The sequence below is a fragment of the Pimephales promelas genome, chromosome 11, assembly GCF_988280905.1.
Source record: "Pimephales promelas chromosome 11, fPimPro1.hap1.1, whole genome shotgun sequence".
NCBI lineage: Eukaryota > Metazoa > Chordata > Actinopteri > Cypriniformes > Leuciscidae > Pimephales > Pimephales promelas.
Genome location: NC_142779.1, coordinates 6,872,663 through 6,891,965, shown reverse-complemented (window position 1 = coordinate 6,891,965; position 19,303 = coordinate 6,872,663). Strand labels below are relative to the sequence as shown.

At 36.4% G+C, this 19,303-nt stretch overlaps 1 protein-coding gene across 5 annotated transcripts in view; it reads right to left on the bottom strand.

Annotated features, from left to right (window-relative positions):
- dlg5a (discs large MAGUK scaffold protein 5a) overlaps positions 1–19,303 on the bottom strand; it is a 61,187-nt gene that overhangs the window by 1,400 nt on the left and 40,484 nt on the right. For 2 of the 5 annotated variants that reach the window (XM_039671993.2, XM_039671994.2), the window contains exons 17-32: positions 19,178–19,298; positions 17,372–17,516; positions 16,693–16,817; positions 16,480–16,569; positions 15,174–15,348; positions 12,839–13,001; positions 10,678–10,811; positions 10,420–10,584; positions 9,859–10,042; positions 8,050–8,198; positions 6,353–6,523; positions 4,563–4,759; positions 4,321–4,464; positions 2,825–2,952; positions 2,483–2,592; positions 992–1,101 (exon numbers count right to left, since the gene is read on the bottom strand). In XM_039671993.2, coding sequence (XP_039527927.2) covers positions 992–1,101; positions 2,483–2,592; positions 2,825–2,952; positions 4,321–4,464; positions 4,563–4,759; positions 6,353–6,523; positions 8,050–8,198; positions 9,859–10,042; positions 10,420–10,584; positions 10,678–10,811; positions 12,839–13,001; positions 15,174–15,348; positions 16,480–16,569; positions 16,693–16,817; positions 17,372–17,516; positions 19,178–19,298 — 2,311 coding nt within the window. Of the gene's footprint in view, positions 1–991; positions 1,102–2,482; positions 2,593–2,824; positions 2,953–4,320; positions 4,465–4,562; positions 4,760–6,352; positions 6,524–8,049; positions 8,199–9,858; positions 10,043–10,419; positions 10,585–10,677; positions 10,812–12,838; positions 13,002–14,660; positions 14,739–15,173; positions 15,349–16,479; positions 16,570–16,692; positions 16,818–17,371; positions 17,517–19,177; positions 19,299–19,303 lie in introns of all 5 variants that reach the window. The other 3 variants (XM_089116841.1, XM_039671995.2, XR_016145497.1) reach the window with 3 other exon arrangements.

Genomic DNA, 19,303 nt, shown 5'->3' with positions numbered 1-19,303 from the left:
TGAATGTTAGCTATTATTAATATTACCCACATTATAAAAATTTAAACTCAACTGGAGTATGGGACCCCATCCCTAAAATAAAAAGGTGATGTAAAACGCATTTTATGACTTGTATGAGAAAGATACTGAGTAATATTATAAAGACAACATGTTTCTGAAATTAATAATCTGGCCTTTATATTGTCCTGTAAGTTCACAGCACAACTGAAAATAACAAAATTCAATTTGTTTTCACAAAACTACACTGCCATTCAAAAGTTTAGGGTTGATACGATTTTTAATAAAAACATTTTTTTTCTTATGATTACCAAAGCTATTTTTTTTTTGTGTGTCTGATGAAAAGAACAGTAAAAATAACTTTTCTATTTGAATATATTTTAGTAATTTATTCCTGTTATGCGTCATGAGATGCTTCAGAAATCATTCTAATTTGTTTTCTTATTATTAGCACAGTTGTGCTGCTTAATATTTTTTTGTGGAAACCGATTTTTTTTTTTTCTGGACTCTGATGAATAGAACATTTCAGAGATTTTTTTTTTTCAACAATGTAAATTCCTTGTCACTTTTAAACAATTGAATGCATTTTTGGTAAATAAAATGTAACATTTTCTAAAAAAAAATATTACTGACACCAAACTCGTGAACAGTAGTGTCTATACAGATTATTTTTTATTTTTATATTATTTTTACATTAAAATAGTAAATTATATTAAATTGTATTATTAGTAATATTGTCTATATATGTGAAGACCTCCGTTGCAAAAGCACCACCCCTGTCACAAATGAGTATACGCTCATCACATACTTTCACTTCAGACTCACTAAATCTCAGCCACAGCCCAATCAGAAATGGCGGTACTTGGGTAGAAATAATTTAAACAAAGACTTTAGATGGACTTAGAGGCTTTTGCATCTTAAGTTTTCATATATATATTTGAAATATATATATATATAAAGTACTATTTGGTTAAATGTAAAACACAAAACAAACCTGTGAAAAATTTGCTATACTCCTGCTCTATCTTTTGTGCAACCTCAAACTGCTCCTTGGAATGTTTTTGAGAGACTTTATCCCGCAGATAAACCGGATCTTTTTGCTCTCTACATGGGGAGACAGAAACAGTCATTCACACATAATGACATTACAAGATTAAACTGGCACAATGACATTGTTCTTTTGAGACAAACATGGTTTAAGCTGCAACATTTTGAACAGGTGATTGTACATAATAATAAAAACGTGTAAAATGAAGACATGAGCTGTTTATCACTAAGACTCAGTAAAAGTGTGCAGTTCCCTTGAGAAGTAGATTCCTGCAGGGCAAAACAACTAAACACCGAACATGTACACACACTGCTGTGACAGGTGTCGTCTCGTCTGTGTGTGTTAGGGGTGGGCAATAAAGGTAAAATAAATAAGTCAAATAAAACAGTTTTCTAGTTTAAAAAAAACAGTCTGTGAGTGTGTGGGGATGGGAAACATAGCTAAAAATAAATATAAATAAAACTATATATATATTTGAAGTTTTAGCATGGGGGAACTTTATTAAAAAAACATTAATATTTAATTGTTATAATATATCAAATATAATCAAATAAAATAAACAAATATATCATGAATTTTTAGAAAGCCTGAGTTTCAAGAAAAGCAAGAGCCTCTTAAGCCACTGTACATGACGTGATGGCACGATCTTGAGTGCAGTACTGATTAACTCGGGTTGCCTTTATATTAAGTAGGTGCTAGTCGGCAGGTCAAAGACGCCCTGCATTAATCCCCATAGTGATCGAATGAAGGCTTGCTTTTATAATCCTTCTGGGAAATCACCAATTTAAAAAAACCCTGTTGGGATGACTTTGCACTATTAGCGCTCAGACAACTTTGCACAAAGCGCTGAAAAAACCTAAAGGCACAGTTGTGCAGCACTATCAGGAGAATAAAGCAGGGATTTATTGTTCTTTTAAGTCTCACACCCCTAGAGAGCTATCAGTACAGTACGCTGCGAACCCGTGATATGCATATTAAGGGTCTAGAGTCGGCTTTAATTTCGCCTGTCTGATAAACCAGGCTAGGGATCTCGCAAAGCGGTCAACCTTGAGCATAAGCGAAGGAGAGACACACAGACCGAAAGAGTGAAGCGGCTGCCTACACCGTCATATATCTTGCCCTATTTCTGTGTAACGTTATGGTAAAAGTGAGCCAAGATATTCATCCATTTAACAGCAGTTCTTCCAAGTCAAAATCAGCCTACACAGTAAAACTGCTTTCCTTTCCCCAAATGTCTCTGGGGCCCTGAGGGAAAGAGCGCACAGGAACTTATTGGTGTACAAATGTGCGAGGAGGGCCTTAAACAGAGACTGTGTGTGTTTTTGGAAGGGTTTGCAAGGACACCCAAGAGCTCAGCTGAGTCTTAACTCGCTGAAATATTCGTACCCACTGCATTTATTACGAGATGTACGTGTGAAGAGGAGTGTGGACACTTACTTTATCTGCTTTGCGTTTTTGTAGCGAATGAAAATGACGATTGGGTAAATGTGAACGCTGTGAAGCCGTTCGATAGCGTGAGGTGCAATGTCAAGCAAACAGTGACAGTCCTACGAGAGAGAACGACACAGCACAGAACAGGTCTGAGTCATGTTACACACATACAGCATGAGCGACTGCAAACAGAAACAAGCTTACAGTCACTGACAGCAATCGTGAACAAGTAACATGAACCTCAATATCAATCTCTTGATATTAATCTACTTATTTATCAGATTGTGGTGGAATTATTTCAATTTAACATTACAAACAAATTACTGAGATGTAGAAATGGGGACAAACCTTTTCTGTGATCTCCTTGATCGAGGCAACAGTAGTCACATCAAAATGGCCACTCCTCCGCTTGTAGTCGATGAAAAGAAAGTCTTTCACCCCGCGCTCGATGGCCTGCTGAGAAGCCTTCATCACCTCTGGATGAGCAGAAAAAACAAAGGTCAGCGCACTCATATTCAACAGCACGATTAAGGCTGAACCAATGACATTTATCCATTACTGACATTGACCGTATACTCCATTAATAATACCAGTTTTCATGATACCAAAACTATTAAATAGTAATACCAGTGAAATTTTCTGTATCTCAATTTTAATACAACAAAAGCATATGCAACTGAAAATACTCCTTTATATAGTTATAATATTACAAAATTAACCCCAAAAAAAGTTTGTTCACCCTGATATCATTCCAAACCTGTAAAACTTTTGTTCATCTTCTGAACACAAATTAAGATCTTTTTGATGAATTCTGAATTCTGTCCAGCTTTTTGTTCATTGTGAAGATGAACAAAAGTCTTACAGGTTTGGAACGACATGAAGGTGAATAATTAAATGACAGAATTTTCGTTTTTGGTGAAAAAGTTTAGGTGAACATTTGACTATTCAATTAAATAAATTTGACACAAATTACCCAATTATATAATCTACTGGTACAAAATCATAAAGCAAAATCTGAAAATAAAAGACGAGTATGGATGCAGGATTTAAATAAAGACGTTTCATTAGATGAGTGGGGTACAATATGTTTAAAAGCACAAACTCAAACTATCAATACTCGTTTGAGACTCTTACAATATAACTGGATGATGAGAACTTACTTGGACTTTGGTTAAAAAACTTAATATCCACTTTGGCCCTTGAGAAGCTTACCGTACATATTTGATAAAAATAGGGAGATGAAAAAAATAGGGAGATGTTCTTGAGATGTTAAAGGAGGACACATTGAAGAGGCTATAGATGTGTGAAGTTGTAGTATATGCCTAATGCATTACGGTATTATTATTTCATTTTTTTTACCAACTGCCAGGGTTATTGAGGAGGGGGAGGGATTTGAGTAAGTTATGCTTGTATTTAAGCGTATGTTACGCTCTTTTGATAAATGTGTTGAAAAATTCAATTAAAATATGTTCGCAAAACAATCTACTTCTTCCATTATTATTAATAGAGCATTTGACAGTGCAGTTGTTTATAAATGACAATGCAGAGTAATTTTTATTTTTTTTGCTTAAAGAAATTGGGAAATTTGCTTGGAGAGTTGATCAGTTTATCTTTAAAGTTATAACAAACAGTAAAAAACATTTGGTCAACTAAAATTCCTGAAACAGCTCAAGTTATTATCTCTCTGAAAATGTTATGAGGATGTGTGTATTTGGTATCAGTCAGATGCAATTATTGTCAACCAGTACTGATGAATATCAATACCATAAATGTATAATTATATAAATCACAAAAGATCATTTTAACAGCATTCGCATTGAAGTTAAAAACTAATAGACATGTACCAAGCACACATCTGCTGAATTTCCCTGGAGATTCCTTGACCAGCATGTCTTTAACTGGATCCACCAGCGGGCCGAGGATCAGGACAGGTCTTGGAGACATGCAGTCAATCTTCTGCACTCTCTGATAGGCCAGGCTCACACAGTCTGAGCACACACCCCAAAAAACAATACAGAATCAACATCAGTCTCACCAAAATGCTCAGTTCAGCTGCACTGCATTATGGGATACTGAAGAGTCTCACCCTCTAAGAATGGAATAGAGTCTGTGCTGATCGCGTCCAAGGCTACCACGTCTTTCCCATCTTTGGAGCTGCTGCGTTTGTGCTTCTGTTTCCTGCGGAAGAAGGATCTGCGCGCGGCTGCGGACAGGGTCTTACTGGAGCCCGTCTCGTCCTTCAGTTCAGTCATACTGTGTCTGCGGTAGAACTCCTGATCCATCCTGCACCAGAACATAAGTTCAGGTTACAAAATGCCTTTCTGCAGTCTTCTGGACATTTGGATTCAGTTGCTTTTAACTAGAGGTTGAATTTAATCAATATAAACATCTAGAGAGCTAGTAAGTGTACATAATATTAATAATAATTCATTACATTTCTCGGCACTCAAAGCACTTTATATAGAAGGGGGAATCTCCTCAACTATCACCAATGTACAGCATCCACCTGGATGATGCGACGGCAGACATAATGCGGCATAACGCTCACTGCACACCAGTTTATTGGTGGAGAGGAGACAAAGTGATGGAGCCAATTGGTATATATATATATATACACATGGGGATGATTCGGAGGCCATGATGGACAGAGGCCACTGGGCAAATTTGGCCAGGACGCCAGGGTTAAACAACTACTCTTTCGAAAGTGTATATGTACTCAAATATGTACTCAAAATTGCTGAAATTAAACACTAACATTAATCAATTTCTACCAATTATCCTAATGTCCATGTAGAAAACTAAAATATAAATTTGTATATTGATAGCATTAAAGTAATCTAAAATAATATATTTAGAAACAAAATCACCCAAGTGGGAATGGTTAATATCTTAAAAGAAATAATCCTAAAATTGGCATATACATAACACTTTACATAAAGCCTTTATGTATAATGAATTATAGCAGTCTTTTTAAAGCTTTAAATATGCCTTGTAATGCACCTTATAATGCATTGCATGGTCTTTATGTTATGCCTTTGGATTATGCATTTAAACTTTGATTACATTTATTTATGTAAAGACTTAATGATTTATAACATACATACATTATGAATACCTCAATAATGCATTACACATAAAGAAGACTTTAAAGGGATAGTTCACTTTGAAATTAATTTTTGGTATGTTTTAGCTTACCTCAAGGGCATCCAAGATGTAGGTGTCTTTGTTTCCACAGTATTTCAATTTTGATATTTTTAGGTCAAACCGTTCTTGTCCGTCAGTCATATAATGCAGGTCTATGGTCACCACCTCAAAGAGCATGCAAGTCCAAATTAAACATGATTTAATGACTCGTAAATGTAAATACACATTGATGGCCTAAGACACGAAACGAGCGGTTTGTGTGAGAAAACGAACAGTGTTTATATCGTTTTTATATCGCATGCTCTTTGAGGTGAACCCAGGTTGGACCCCATACACCTCCATTATATGACTGACAGACAAGAACGGTTTGACCTAAAAATATCAAAATTGAAAATGCTGTGGAAACAAAGACACCTACATCTTGGATGCCCTTGAGGTGAGCTATAACATACCAAAAATTAATTTCAAAGTGAACTACCCTTTTAAGTAAAGTGTTATCAAAACAACTTGTTTCTATTTTAATAAACTTAACGTCATTTAATAAACTTAATTGTCAGCATCATTACTCCAGTCTTCAGTGTCACATGAACAACTTCTGACCAATCTAACTTTTAACTTCTTGATTCAACAAAACCTTTTGACTTTTTTTAGACATTTAAAATTAGACTAACCGTGACTGATTCATCCTTTATAAGACACCATCATTTGATTGAGTCTAAGGATGGGACTCACATATATTTGCTAGGGATCTGCCCTCTTTGAATTTTTTGTGCATTTTCATCAAGTTGCCAGGCCATCCAGGTGCCAAAGTTGCCATTTGGTAGTGTGTCATCCACATAGAGAATGTCATCTTTCTTAAAAGAGAGGTCGAGCTCGGTCTCAGCCACTCGGTCATAAAGTGCTCTGCAAGGGAGAAAGCGAATGAATAATTCAACAAGTGACAGCATTATACATGAGGCAAAGACTGCGGTGCGGCATCTGCAAGAATGAGGTAATACGAGACAAATGAAAAGGGTGCGGGAGACAAAGGAAAAATAAGGGAAGGAAAGAACGAATGAAAAATTCAGGAAGAGGCCTGGACAGAACCGATCCTTCATTCCCCGGAGTCGCACGAAGCGGCTTTTAGCAGCCACCCATAACTCCTCGTTCCTGCTCATTCATGACATGCGGATTGACAAAGATTATTTACTGCGGGGTGACATCATGGGAGCACATGCAGAAAAAGCGCCTGCAACAGCTGCGGGCCACAGAATTTCATTTGCAAAGACCAACACGGCTATTTCTGAACAGCCCTTTTCCATTATTCTTTTTCCACCGCGCAGACACAATGCATCTCTGTCTCGAACCGTCTAATTACCACGGCTACTATTATAGAACACAAATTATTGAGATTTGGTGATATAATCTTCACCGCCAGATACAATATCTCACCCTCCATCTTAAACATAATTAAGGAGATTAAAAGATTCCCGTTGCTGCAGTTTTTTTCACATATCTATATTTAGAGCAGCATGCTGAAGGTTCAAACACTGGCATTTGGTTATAGGGAAATGGTAAGTGGCCATGTATGGTGATGATGTGTCAATGGCAGATTGAGAATGACTGTTGAGATCATACTGTATCTTAGTGTTTTCCGTTTATTAACTAGACTCTTGCATCCCACCATAGTCTAATCTGTGCCGCCACAGTTTCACAATGAACCGAATATATTTGAAAACTTCTCATAACATAAAATGTCTCCAACGCTTCTTTAGTTCTGTAAACGAACTAAAAACGAAAAGACGATATGGCTTTGGATCAATCCTACTGATCATGTGATCAGCTCTTCTGCGTTTCAGATCGGCTCCGTTCACAGTGTAGTGAACACCAATGAATGCTGTAAACTCCCTCTACACGACGTACATTTAGGAACATAGAGGGCACCAGTTATGCATTATTTTCACATTAACATAATGTCCAACACTTGGAAGATGATTACAGCATTTCACTTGATTTGTAATGAGACACGTTTCACAGAAACAGTAGCTTTCTGCCATAATAACAGCTCAACTGCAGTTTCCGTCAAAATAAAAGCTCAAGAGTTTATCTCTAGAAAGTAGAAATTAGGACAAAAGTATTGTAATTTCCCTACTGTAGCGTAAAGTAAAAATAATATACTTATAAAATATTCATTTTCATTTCATCCACAGTGCATTTATTTTCGATTACTGTCATAGGAATAATAAAATAATAATATAACATTATTATTTTCTAATTATTTGGCTTCTTAAAACACCAGACTGAACGTAATATAGACACTATATTACTATAAAAAGTCCCCTTTAAAGTTCAGGTCATTTAAATGACTTGTTTATTTGTTCAATTTGCACACTGGACATGGGTTGGGGCTCTTATTTTTGAAGTGATTTATTTAACTTTTTTTTATTTACCTGATATAGAATCCATCTCCAGGAGTGTCTTTCACCTGTTTGAACTCATCCAGACGATTCTGGACTCTGAAAGTCACTGTTTCCACAGGCTTCAGCATCTCCAGGTACGCCTCCTCCACCGTCTTATTCTTCATATTAACTGAGCCATACTGGATGAACAAACAACATTAAAAAAGGGTGTAATCACATTTCGTTTAAACATCCAATTTCATGTCAAAAATATAACTGTACACTTTGTCAACTTCTCAAAGTTTTAGAACTTCTCTGTCCACTGTGCCTGAATTATTTTAATACAGGTAAAAAAATAAAATAAAATAATAAAAACACATGCATGCATCATTTTTAAGGTTTCCTGATCGATTTCCATTCCAGAACTAATATACTGTAAACAAGAAGACTTTGCGTTTTCTTAGTGAAGCAAATAAGTGTGCAATAATGTGGCTGACACGGGTCTGAATATGTCCATGGCAAGAATGGGATATTACCAATTTCACACAATATATGAGAAAGCAAAGAAATGATCAATAAAAACAATAGTTAGGAATGCATCATACTGACATCTGAATCAGAGGAAAACAATACAGTCAGTGGATGAGGCTGGAATGCACCCTATAGCAAGTAGAATGACATTACACACAAAAACTCAAAATAATTTCATTTTATTCTATAACATAAAATACATAAGTAATACCCCACTCATGCTTTTTACAAGCTTTTATGTAAATGGGACTACAGAGGCTGTCAGGAACATTAAACATCACACCAAACAGGAAACTAGTCCGCTTTTAAGCCTGTGACAGACCAAACCTCGGCTCACGTTGTGCATTTAGGACAAAACATTGTGCTTGAACACCAAGCAAAGACTACAGCCAATGGCCAACTAGCAAGTACGTTTTGTACGTGAGTGAGAGGAATAACTGTCTACATCAGCAGTTGGCAGGAGTATGTTCGTCAGTAAAAAAAAAATAAAATTAGGACAGCGGATATACAAATCATAAAAATGCTTGCTTACCATTTTATATGTGAATCAGGTTGATCACTTTCTTCATTTCAGATGACCATGTCGTTATTAAAATATTCACGTATCGAAAACCTCAGGTAAGACGTCAAAACTAGAAAAGCCTTCTCTGTGTGCCCTCTGACTTCATTGTTTATATGCTTTCATCACTGAACTGAACAGCCAATCAGAGTTCACTCTCTCAGCAACTGATGCAGATTCAATGTGCGCAATCAGCCAAAAAGCCGCTAACGGGGTCCGACTTGTGCTGACGGTGAAGAACACACTGCAAAAACTAAGCTGACAGACGCAGACGTTGGTCTATCACAGCCTTGTCACGTTTATATTCTCGCTCTTGCAAAATGTTCAAACTTTCAAACTTGTAAAATTTAAATAAAGACTAAAAGAGTAGTCAGAAGCATATACGTTATCATGAATCATGATAATCAAACTTTTGTTGGTCAAAGAGCTTATTTTCCAAAACCAATGAGAAAATCGTATTGGCTTTTGTTGAGGGTGAAATATATCATCACTGCAGCACTACATGGAGTAAAGATTCATGTTCAGCTTTAGTTAAAAGTCTAACTGCACCAGTGCCAATGCTAAGATGACTCCAGGAACCTATTTGTCTTGACTCTTGATTGTAATGGCAGCAGACAGGGCTGTTGCTAAAAGTGTATTAGTCCATTCGTAAAGCATCTATCACCCCAAAAAAAATATTTACTTGTCTTGCAAAGAACTGCTGTCTCACCATTTCTGTTCCCAGTAGTCCCCAAAAAGCTTTACACAGACAGAGAAGTTGCTCCATTTACCTCGAGCAGCATGTCCCCAGGAACGAGCCCATCTGCTCCTCTGGCAGGACTGTCCTCCTCCAGCCTCTCCACAAAGATCCCCTGCAGGTTTCCTCCGCACAACTGAACGCCCAGCTCCACCTGAGTCTTCCTCACTGTTACCAAGCGAGGCTCTGGAACCTTCTTGGAACTCTCTGAAGAAATTCTGAATGTTCAAGAGAGATACAGAATCAGACTGGTCACCCAAAGTCAGTGGATTTCATGTTTGTGCAACCCTGGCAGCTCCAAAAGGAATTTGCATTCCTTTTTAGAAAAGATGTACGTAATATGTTGATTTTTTTTTTATTATCAATGTTGAAAACAGTTGAACCATGATCATTTGTTTGGGAAACTTAGATGAATAGAATTAGAAAGTTAAAGAGAAACACATTTATTTGAAATATTATAAAATTTTAAAATGTCTTTAAAGTCACTTTTCATCAGTTAAATGAAAAGTAATACAGTAGTACAGACCCCAAATATTTGAACGATACTGTATGTAGGCAGTGGACAGCATGATCTATGTATGTCTTTGTGCAGTACCTGATGAAGCTGTTGGGGCTGGTGGTGGGTGTCGTCTGTTTGGAGGATGGGGTGAGCGTGCCTTCATCCTGTTCACTCAAGGTGTCTATGGTGGAGTGGTTATCTGGGGTGGCGGCTCCACTTCCCTGCGGGGTGGACTGAGTGCTCACTGGCTCCAAGCGGGAACTACGGAACAACATTGCCAGGAATAAACCACACCTGCTTATGCAATGAAATCTGTATTCACCTGAGCAAAAATAAATGGGGAAAGGGCTGTACCTGGAGCGAGAGTGGTTTCCGAGCTGATACATGTGTGGGTTGTACTGGGCCATGATCGTGATGGTGTCACACTGCTGGCCAATGATGAGCCGTGCTTGCTGCTCAGTGGCATTGCGCAGATTTATCCCATTATACTGAGGGAAAGAAACCAAAATTAAAGTGAGCTACACAATGCATATTAGTATTTGACATGACTTTACTGATCAGAAAAAAAAAGAAAAAAAGGACATTGTTTTTTACTAATATTTTCAGAGCCGATCCGCCCTATACGCTCACTACGCAAGCTGCGTAGGGCCCCGCAAATTACTCAAGGCCCCGCCTCCCCCTCCTCGTGTCATAGCGCATCAATTAATGTTGACAAAATGAAGCGAAACTATCTGGTCACGATGAGAGAAAGAAGAAAAAAACATGAGAGTGAATTGCGGGAACAACATTTAGGTAAACTTGTGTTCTCTCCTCTCCAAGTTTGATGTCAGTCAGCAAAGTAAAGTTAAGTTTATGTGCATTTCTATTGTGTTTTTTCGGTCTTGCTGACCTAGCTGGGCAGACAGGCAGTGCATCTCTTGCATCACTTCTCTTTGTGCCTGACTGACAAAAGTGAGAGTAAAATACAATTATTTATTACGTTTGTTTTTGATAAACAACAAAGTGCAAGTTGCGCAACGGTGTTTGTTTACTGCAGCTCGGAAAAGATAACCGCGTCGCGTGTGTAGGCTATCATGCGTGTTCATATGCGCGTGCACGAAGTGAAACGCGCATTTTTTCAAGCAGAAATATATGGACATACTGTACAATATATGGACGGGAAATGATGGCACTCCTCTCCTCAAAGTACACATTATACATACATACTTTTAAAACAAGACACTGATTATCTAGTCTCAGTCAATGTGTAGTTAAACATTCTAAACAACTGCAGCAGCACTAATTATGCAAGATGGAAAGCAAGATTGACAATTTGACATTGATTGACTATTGATATATATAGGCTATATTGAATTTAAAATGTTGATTAGCTAGACATACTGGTCAATATGGATGCACATCCCTCAGTAAATAATAACCATAAATCAAGAATTGCTTCAACATGCATAATAAAAAATAAAAAAAACTTTAACATGCCATGGCAAGCCATTTTTGCTTTTATTCATTCACAGTTTATGTATTTTTGATATCAAAAATATCTTTTTTTTTTTTTTTACTATTTTCAATGTGAATTCTTGATTATTTTTTACTAGTAAGGCCCCTTAGTTACATTTTTATCTACCAATGTCTATTTTTGATATCAGGAATTACATGTTCACTTGTACAAAAGTTAATTCTTGATATCAATGAGCTCACGTCACGGCGTCACGGGTCAGGTAGAGGGCCCCTTAGCAGAATTTTGCTTAGGGCCCCAGGGAGGTCAGGATCGGCACTGAATATTTTCATCATTTATCTGAACAGCAAAATAAGTCAAATGAAATATATATATATATATATATACACACACACATTTAATATACATACAACACGATAAAATTGCATAGAATACAATAAGAATAAAGGTAATTAAATTTCTTAAAATAAAACTGCATAAAATTAAAAATGTTAGTATTTGACATAACATGCAGCTTTACTGATCAGAAAAAAAGAAAAAAGGAAATTTTTTTTACTAATATTTTCATCATTTATTGGAACAGCAAATAGGTCAAATCATATATATATATATATATATATATATATATATATGCATAGAATAAAATAAGAATAAAGGTAATTAAAATTCCTAAAATAAAAATGGCTAAACTTAAAAATATAAAATGACAAATGTAACTGGATAATATTGCATAAAATAAAGTAAAAAGTACATAAAATAAAATGGTATACAATAAAATAGCAAAAAAAAAAGGTAAATAAAATGAAACAATGAATTAAAACAGCAAGTAAAGTAAACAATGCATTATATTCTGGGGTGTGATGGTCCTCAATGTGACATGTGAAATACGTAGAAATAAAAATACTACTTAAATATGTGGAATTCTCAAATTGGTCTGTATTTAAATTAAAATGGTCATGAATTTACATTCGCCATAAAAACATAAAAAGAAAAAATTAACCTTTAGGCAAACATCTTAAAGCCCATCTGGGTTATGGATGTCAAGTATTGATGTATACTAACCTCCAGTAGCTGGTCTCCATACTCCAGCCCAGCCTGGTGTGCGATGCTGCCCCCAGTCACCTTGGAGACAAAGATTCCACCATTCTCTCCACTCACGATGGAGATGCCGAGAGGCTCCGCCCCTTTGTGCACGATGACATTCCGTGGCTCTTCCAAGTATGGCCTGCCAGAGCGATAAAAGTGTGTGAATTTGAAGATCAGAGCTAATCAACATCTGAGACAGACTCTGGTCTGCAGGTCTTAGCCAGGGTAGGCAAAGGAGAACCATGCAGGTGGATGTAGAGCACGAGACATTCACTGAACGGCCAGTTTGGAGGACTAACTGCCAAACAGGCACAAAGACAGGATATAAAGCAGAGGGAGTGTGTGCATATAGGACTTCAATAAAAGATCCAGAAGGTTGTACACTCATTCTTCTAACCTAAATTTTTAAATACAAAAGACTGATTTACTGCCCACACAAGTAAAAACCTGCCTTAAATGTTACAGCTCCAATTCCAGACAAAATATCAACGCTTCCCTGACAAGTATGCAACATTTCAAAAGAGATCTCTGTATCCCCCTGAGTAAAGAAATGATTGAAGCTGTTGTAATCATAGCCAGGTTTGATTTGTCAGACATAATAGTAAACCCTACTGAAGCTTTAAATCACCTTTAGCGTTAAATTGATTGAGAAAATCTGGATCTTTTCGGAACGAGAGCAGCCAAACTATCATGCAAATCATAAATGTCTCTCCAATCCTGAACCATAAGCACTTAAGACATTTACTCAACAAAAAAAAAAGAAGCTAAATCTGCTGTGTACAGATTTAACATTCATGAGGAATCTCTTGCTGAGCAGGTTAATCAAAAAAGTAAATTAGTAGCAGCAGGTAAAATTACCCAATAACACCAATTAAACTCCACTTTAAGGAAAATGTTGACAGATTCATAAACTTGATCCCCTCCGTGTAGTCGTATCAAAATGAAAAATCTTTCATCATTTACTCACCCTTATGTCATTATATATATATATATATATATATTTTTAATATATATATAAATAAATAAATACACACACATGCATGTATATTTAAGAAAAAAATATTATTTATATATAAAATATTTATATTTATATAGAATATAAATTATACATAAATCTATATACATGAAAATATTTCTTAAATATACAAGCATGTGTGTGTATTTCTATATATAAAATAATTATACACAGTGCACCCACATATATTATGTAAACACAAACTTTTATTTTGGACGCGATTAATCGCGATTAATCGTTTGACAGCCCTAAAAACAATTAATAATAATTTCTTTTTTTTTATTTACGTATAAATGAAGCATCCGCGTTGATCAAAGACTTGGATTGAAGTGTTTGCACTTTCAATAGAGGTGCAAAAATCTCAGGTTTCACTAAAAAAATGATTTGCGATTAATGAACGTTTAATCGGTTTGGTGAGTAAATGACAGAATTATCATTTATGGTGAACTAACCCTTTAAAATAAAACTTACTAAATAGGGACTCGCAAAACTACACATTTTCAAAATCAGCCTTTGGGTTGCTTGGGCAACTAGTTGACTAATTGGTCGGTCATTTGAAGTGTCATTCCAACTCCAACTCATTTTACTTCTGTAATTTGGCATTTCCATGTGGTAAATCTAATTATCGTAGCAGAACTAACACAAAGCCTGGGTTGTATACTAACAAAGCCTGGGTTGTATACCAACACAACACAAAGAAGCAAGGATTTCTACAGCCAACCACTTGGAACAAACAAGTACGTTTGTCAGGCATTCCCTGTGCGTAACTGGCAGGGAACAAACCTCAAGCTTCTGAGAGAGGAGAACCTAGGCCTAGCAGCCAGAGGGATTCTCAGAAAGGATCTGTTACGGTACAGAGATCTGAAAGATTCAGAGGAGCAAAGAAGACAGGAGACAAACAGATTGTGAAAGTGAGAGAGAGAGAGAGAGAGAGAGACACATACACAAGGGACTGTGGTGGAAGACAAATATTTAGAAGAGAATTATAATAAATGCATAAGAACAACTGGAATGAGTGACCTAGTTAACAAATCTCTGCTAAAATTCGATCAGCATTTTATACGATGGTGCAGATTAAAATAAGTTCTCATGCGGTGACGGTGATATGAACGGCTGATCCTTCAACATACATTATTCTATATTGATGCACAGACCAATTATTCAAGTCAGATAAAAGGATTCTGAGCTTGGCGGGCTGCTGTACGTGGATAAGAGCGAGCTGTTGCTTGGCAACCCGATGAAGGGTCTGGGGAGGGAGGTGCGCAGCGGGAAGCGACTGAGGCAGCGGGAGTGTACCTGTCTTTTCTCCGCTCTCCAGTGGGTACAGGGCTGACGGAGATCCTGGGCAAGGTGGAGGTGGAGATGGAGCCCTGAGACTGGCTGGAGGCGAACGAGGACGTCTCGAGATTGAGAGGAGACAGGGGTGGGGTGATGAGACTGGGACTGCTGCATTCTGAATGAGACAGGGACCCTGATGAGCAACATGGATGAACAACAGTCAGCATGCGTAATCTAGACTACAGGGACAAAAGCTTGTTTTTACAGGAAACTATTTTGACAATAATCAATATAAATCTTTACATAATGTATCTGTATGGTATGTATTGGATTCAAAATGCTGAATGCAGTTAAAACAATGCAACAATAAATTACTCACAGGCAATAGTTTCATAATGTTTTGATGTAATTTTTAAAAATAAATACAGTAAATGTATAATGTTCTAATAAATGTCTAATGAATAAAAAAAAATCTATCATGGTTCCCAAAAAACATTACACAGCGCAACCGTACTCAAGACTGACAACAATAAGAAATGTTTCTTGAGCACATTAGAATGATTTGTGACACTGAAGACTGAAAATGCAGCCGTTTCTAACAAAAATTATGACACATATATTGCATTTTAAAATATATTTAAATAGAAAAAAGTTCTTTGAAATTTTAATATTTCAATATTGCTGTGTTTTCTGTGTATTTGATCAAATAAATGCAGCCTTAATGTGAGAATAAATGTTGGGGGGGAGGGGTTCCCAAAAAAAAAAAAACCTGACCCAACGAAGTCATAAAACATGAAAATATTGTGAAATTATTTGAATGGCACGCTCTTCAAAGCTTAATAGGCAAATAAAATTCACAAAAATATTGTGTAGTCTGAACTCGGCAATAAACTGTGTAAGATTCATCATTAAAGAAAAAAAATATCATATGCACTATGTTAAGTGTAGCCTCTTTGCCTCAGGTTATTTATTCAGGCTTCCAATATTTCAGTGTACGCAAATGTCAAGCTTGTTTGTGCAAAGTCTTCTCTACTTGACATGTTTTATTTGATAGAGCTTAGTCTGACATTTTAATTACCTCTCCTGTACCATATTGCTGCTAGTTGTGGTTATTAACAGTTTTACCAACTGCAGTGCGGAAGAAAAACACTGGATTAAAAATTGGATTAAAGAGCTAAATTAATTTATTTAAGAAATATTTCTGAAATAATTCAACTTGCACAACGAGGTCAGCTGACCATTTACCAAACTACATGAAACATTTATTGCAGTTTAGAAGATGAAAATGAATTAAAAGATGCTGGATTCATGGAAGGAGGCTCACCTCTGTCTGAGCCCAGTATGGAGCGAGGATAGCGCGGTGTGGAGGGAATCTTTATCCTTTCAGTGCGATATTGCAAGTTGTTTGATGAACCTTCAGGAAACCAAAGGGAGAAGATGATGATGATGAGATCACACTAAACACACACTACTTAAAATCAATGGATTAGTGTGTGAGGGGAATAGATGACATATATTATTAAAGACAGAGACTGACCGAGTCTAGCGCTGGATGGCAGGGAGTTGGTGCCGTGTGAGGCCCGGCTGCTACGGGACGACTCGGGGTAGTCTGGGGTGCGTTTCTGGCTCAGGTCCAGACTTAGATGTCCTTGATGCTGAGGACTAAGATGGAGAGAAGAAAACTGAGCAGGCCAGATCAGCAAACACTGCTTTTGGGGAAAGGGAACAATTATTCTCTGGAGAAATAAAATAATTATTCTGTTTTTGACCTACAACAGCTCATTTTTACTTAGTATGACATAATAAAAGGTTTACATGGTTTAATGCAATTCATACAGTTTTTAGATGGATCACTGTGTGTTTTGTCAAACAAGACATGTTTCCTGAATCAAAAACTTTTCTTTGTCCTGGAACAATATTCTTGTCCAAAAACAAAAAGTCTTAACTCTATCCCTACCCTAAACCGAACCTTAACCATAACATAACCCTAAAATCAGATCTGAATTTGAATGGTGTAGAAGCCCCTAACCCTGGTTGTAAGCCTAACCTTGAGATTAACTGTAAACCAACCCTTCAAATCTGACTTGGTGAAATCACGTTCACTCTGTGACTCTGACCGAGTTGTCGTCATGTAGTCTCATGAACGTAGTCTTCAGTAAAAGTACAGTACAGTGTGTTTGTGGATGTGTGCGTGGTCTCAGTGGAAACTGTGGTACCTGGGGTGTGTGTGCTGCTGATTGATCTGGCTGGTGACGGTAGGGCAGTTGTTAGTGTGAACTCTGTGACTGCGCACCATGTAAACAGGGTTCTTCATAACGGCTGTTATCGCAGGGCAGGGGGCCAGGCCTCGATGTGCTGAATCTGAAGTATAAACACAACCAAATAACCAATATTTTATATTCAAATAATTGTGGCTACTCCTCTCCTCACACCGTTGAGTCAAGAGTGAAATGCGTTAACCCTTCTTTTTGTATCAGGATTGAAAGCAGTGTTGAATATATTAAGGCATTTGATGTGCATACTTTTACCTAAATGATCATGTTTAAATTTTCAGTTAATACAATGAAATGGGTTGAGCCTTATTTTACAACAAAGAAACAGTGCAATGTATATTTCAATTAGGGATGTGCAGCGATTAATCACATCCAAAATAAAAGTTTGTGTTTACATAATATATGTGTGTGTGTGGTGTGTGTAATTAATTTGTATACATAAATACACACACATGCATGTATATATTTAAGAAATATTTGCATGTATATACTTTATATATATTTATACACAATTAATATTATATATAAATATTTGATATATTAATAACACGTAATAATACATGCATGTGTGGGTATTTATATATACAAATTAATTATACACACTACACACACATATATTATGTAAACACAAACTTTTATTTCGGATGCGATTAATCGCATATAAATATACATATACATTTCCCAAAGAGACTGTTCCACAGGTGTTCCTCAGGGGTCTATATATAAACACACTTTTTTTTTAAACAGTACAGCTGAACTAATTTGTGTAAAACTTTACTTGTCGTCTTGTCATGCATCTTCAGTGTCCAGATTTAAGGAATCTTACATTTTTTTAAATATGAGGTATATCATTTTTAAATATGAGGTATATCATATATAAATCTAAAATGTGTACAGTTCCCATAAGAAAAAACATGGGAATTGTGCCATTAACTTCATGCAGCACCAAGAGGAGCCATTACACATTGATGTAATATGCCTCGCTTTGGCTTTTGCTTGTGTTCAGAATTGAATTCCACCTTCAAGTAAAGCCAGCTGCTCTTGGAGACAGATGAGCAAACGACAGGGAAGCCACTCTGGACAAAGCTTGAACATTCAAATCAAGTAAAAATAGACCTCATTATCGCACAAACCCCATGTGAACTGTATAGTCACATGACATGGGCATCAAGCAGCACCCATAGTGGTTTGTCCTGTTTCTACAAAAATCTACAGTCATGCAGTAATATATATTTATATATTACATTTTAAAATATATATTTAATTATTGAAAAATACTAGATTATATTACAATAATTAGCTAATTCATATTATAAACGTTTTACGTCTTTACATGAAACAAAGAAAAATGTAAATAATGTATGTTAATGCATTAAATGGGACAGAATTGACACGTTTCAGGGCTCAAAAATAAGGATGGCCTTATGCGGTGACAAAAGATTCAGAAAAAAGATAAATGCATAAAATTGTTGAGACCTGCATTCTCATACTAAGAGAAGAAATAGGCTTTGTTCAACAATCACGTTCATACATATTCAGCATGATTATCATAAATGAGCAATTCAATTACTCAGTACTGACTTCACCATAAAATGAAGTAAAAAACATTCATTTGTAGGACGCCATGATCAGAATAAAGATGAACTGAGAGCAAATGTAGATAGAGAGTATGTAGAAAGTGTTGTTAAAGAGATACATTGAAATGCACCATGGGTGGTTTGGGTTGTGACTAGGGCAAGTGTAACTCACTGGGAGGCAGGGTTCCATTATAGGCTGTAGGCACGAAACCCACACTGTGTCTATGAGGTCGGTTAGGAGAGGAACGCAGTATTTCCCTCTGCTCCAGAGAGTCACCATCGTTTGAATAACTCTGCC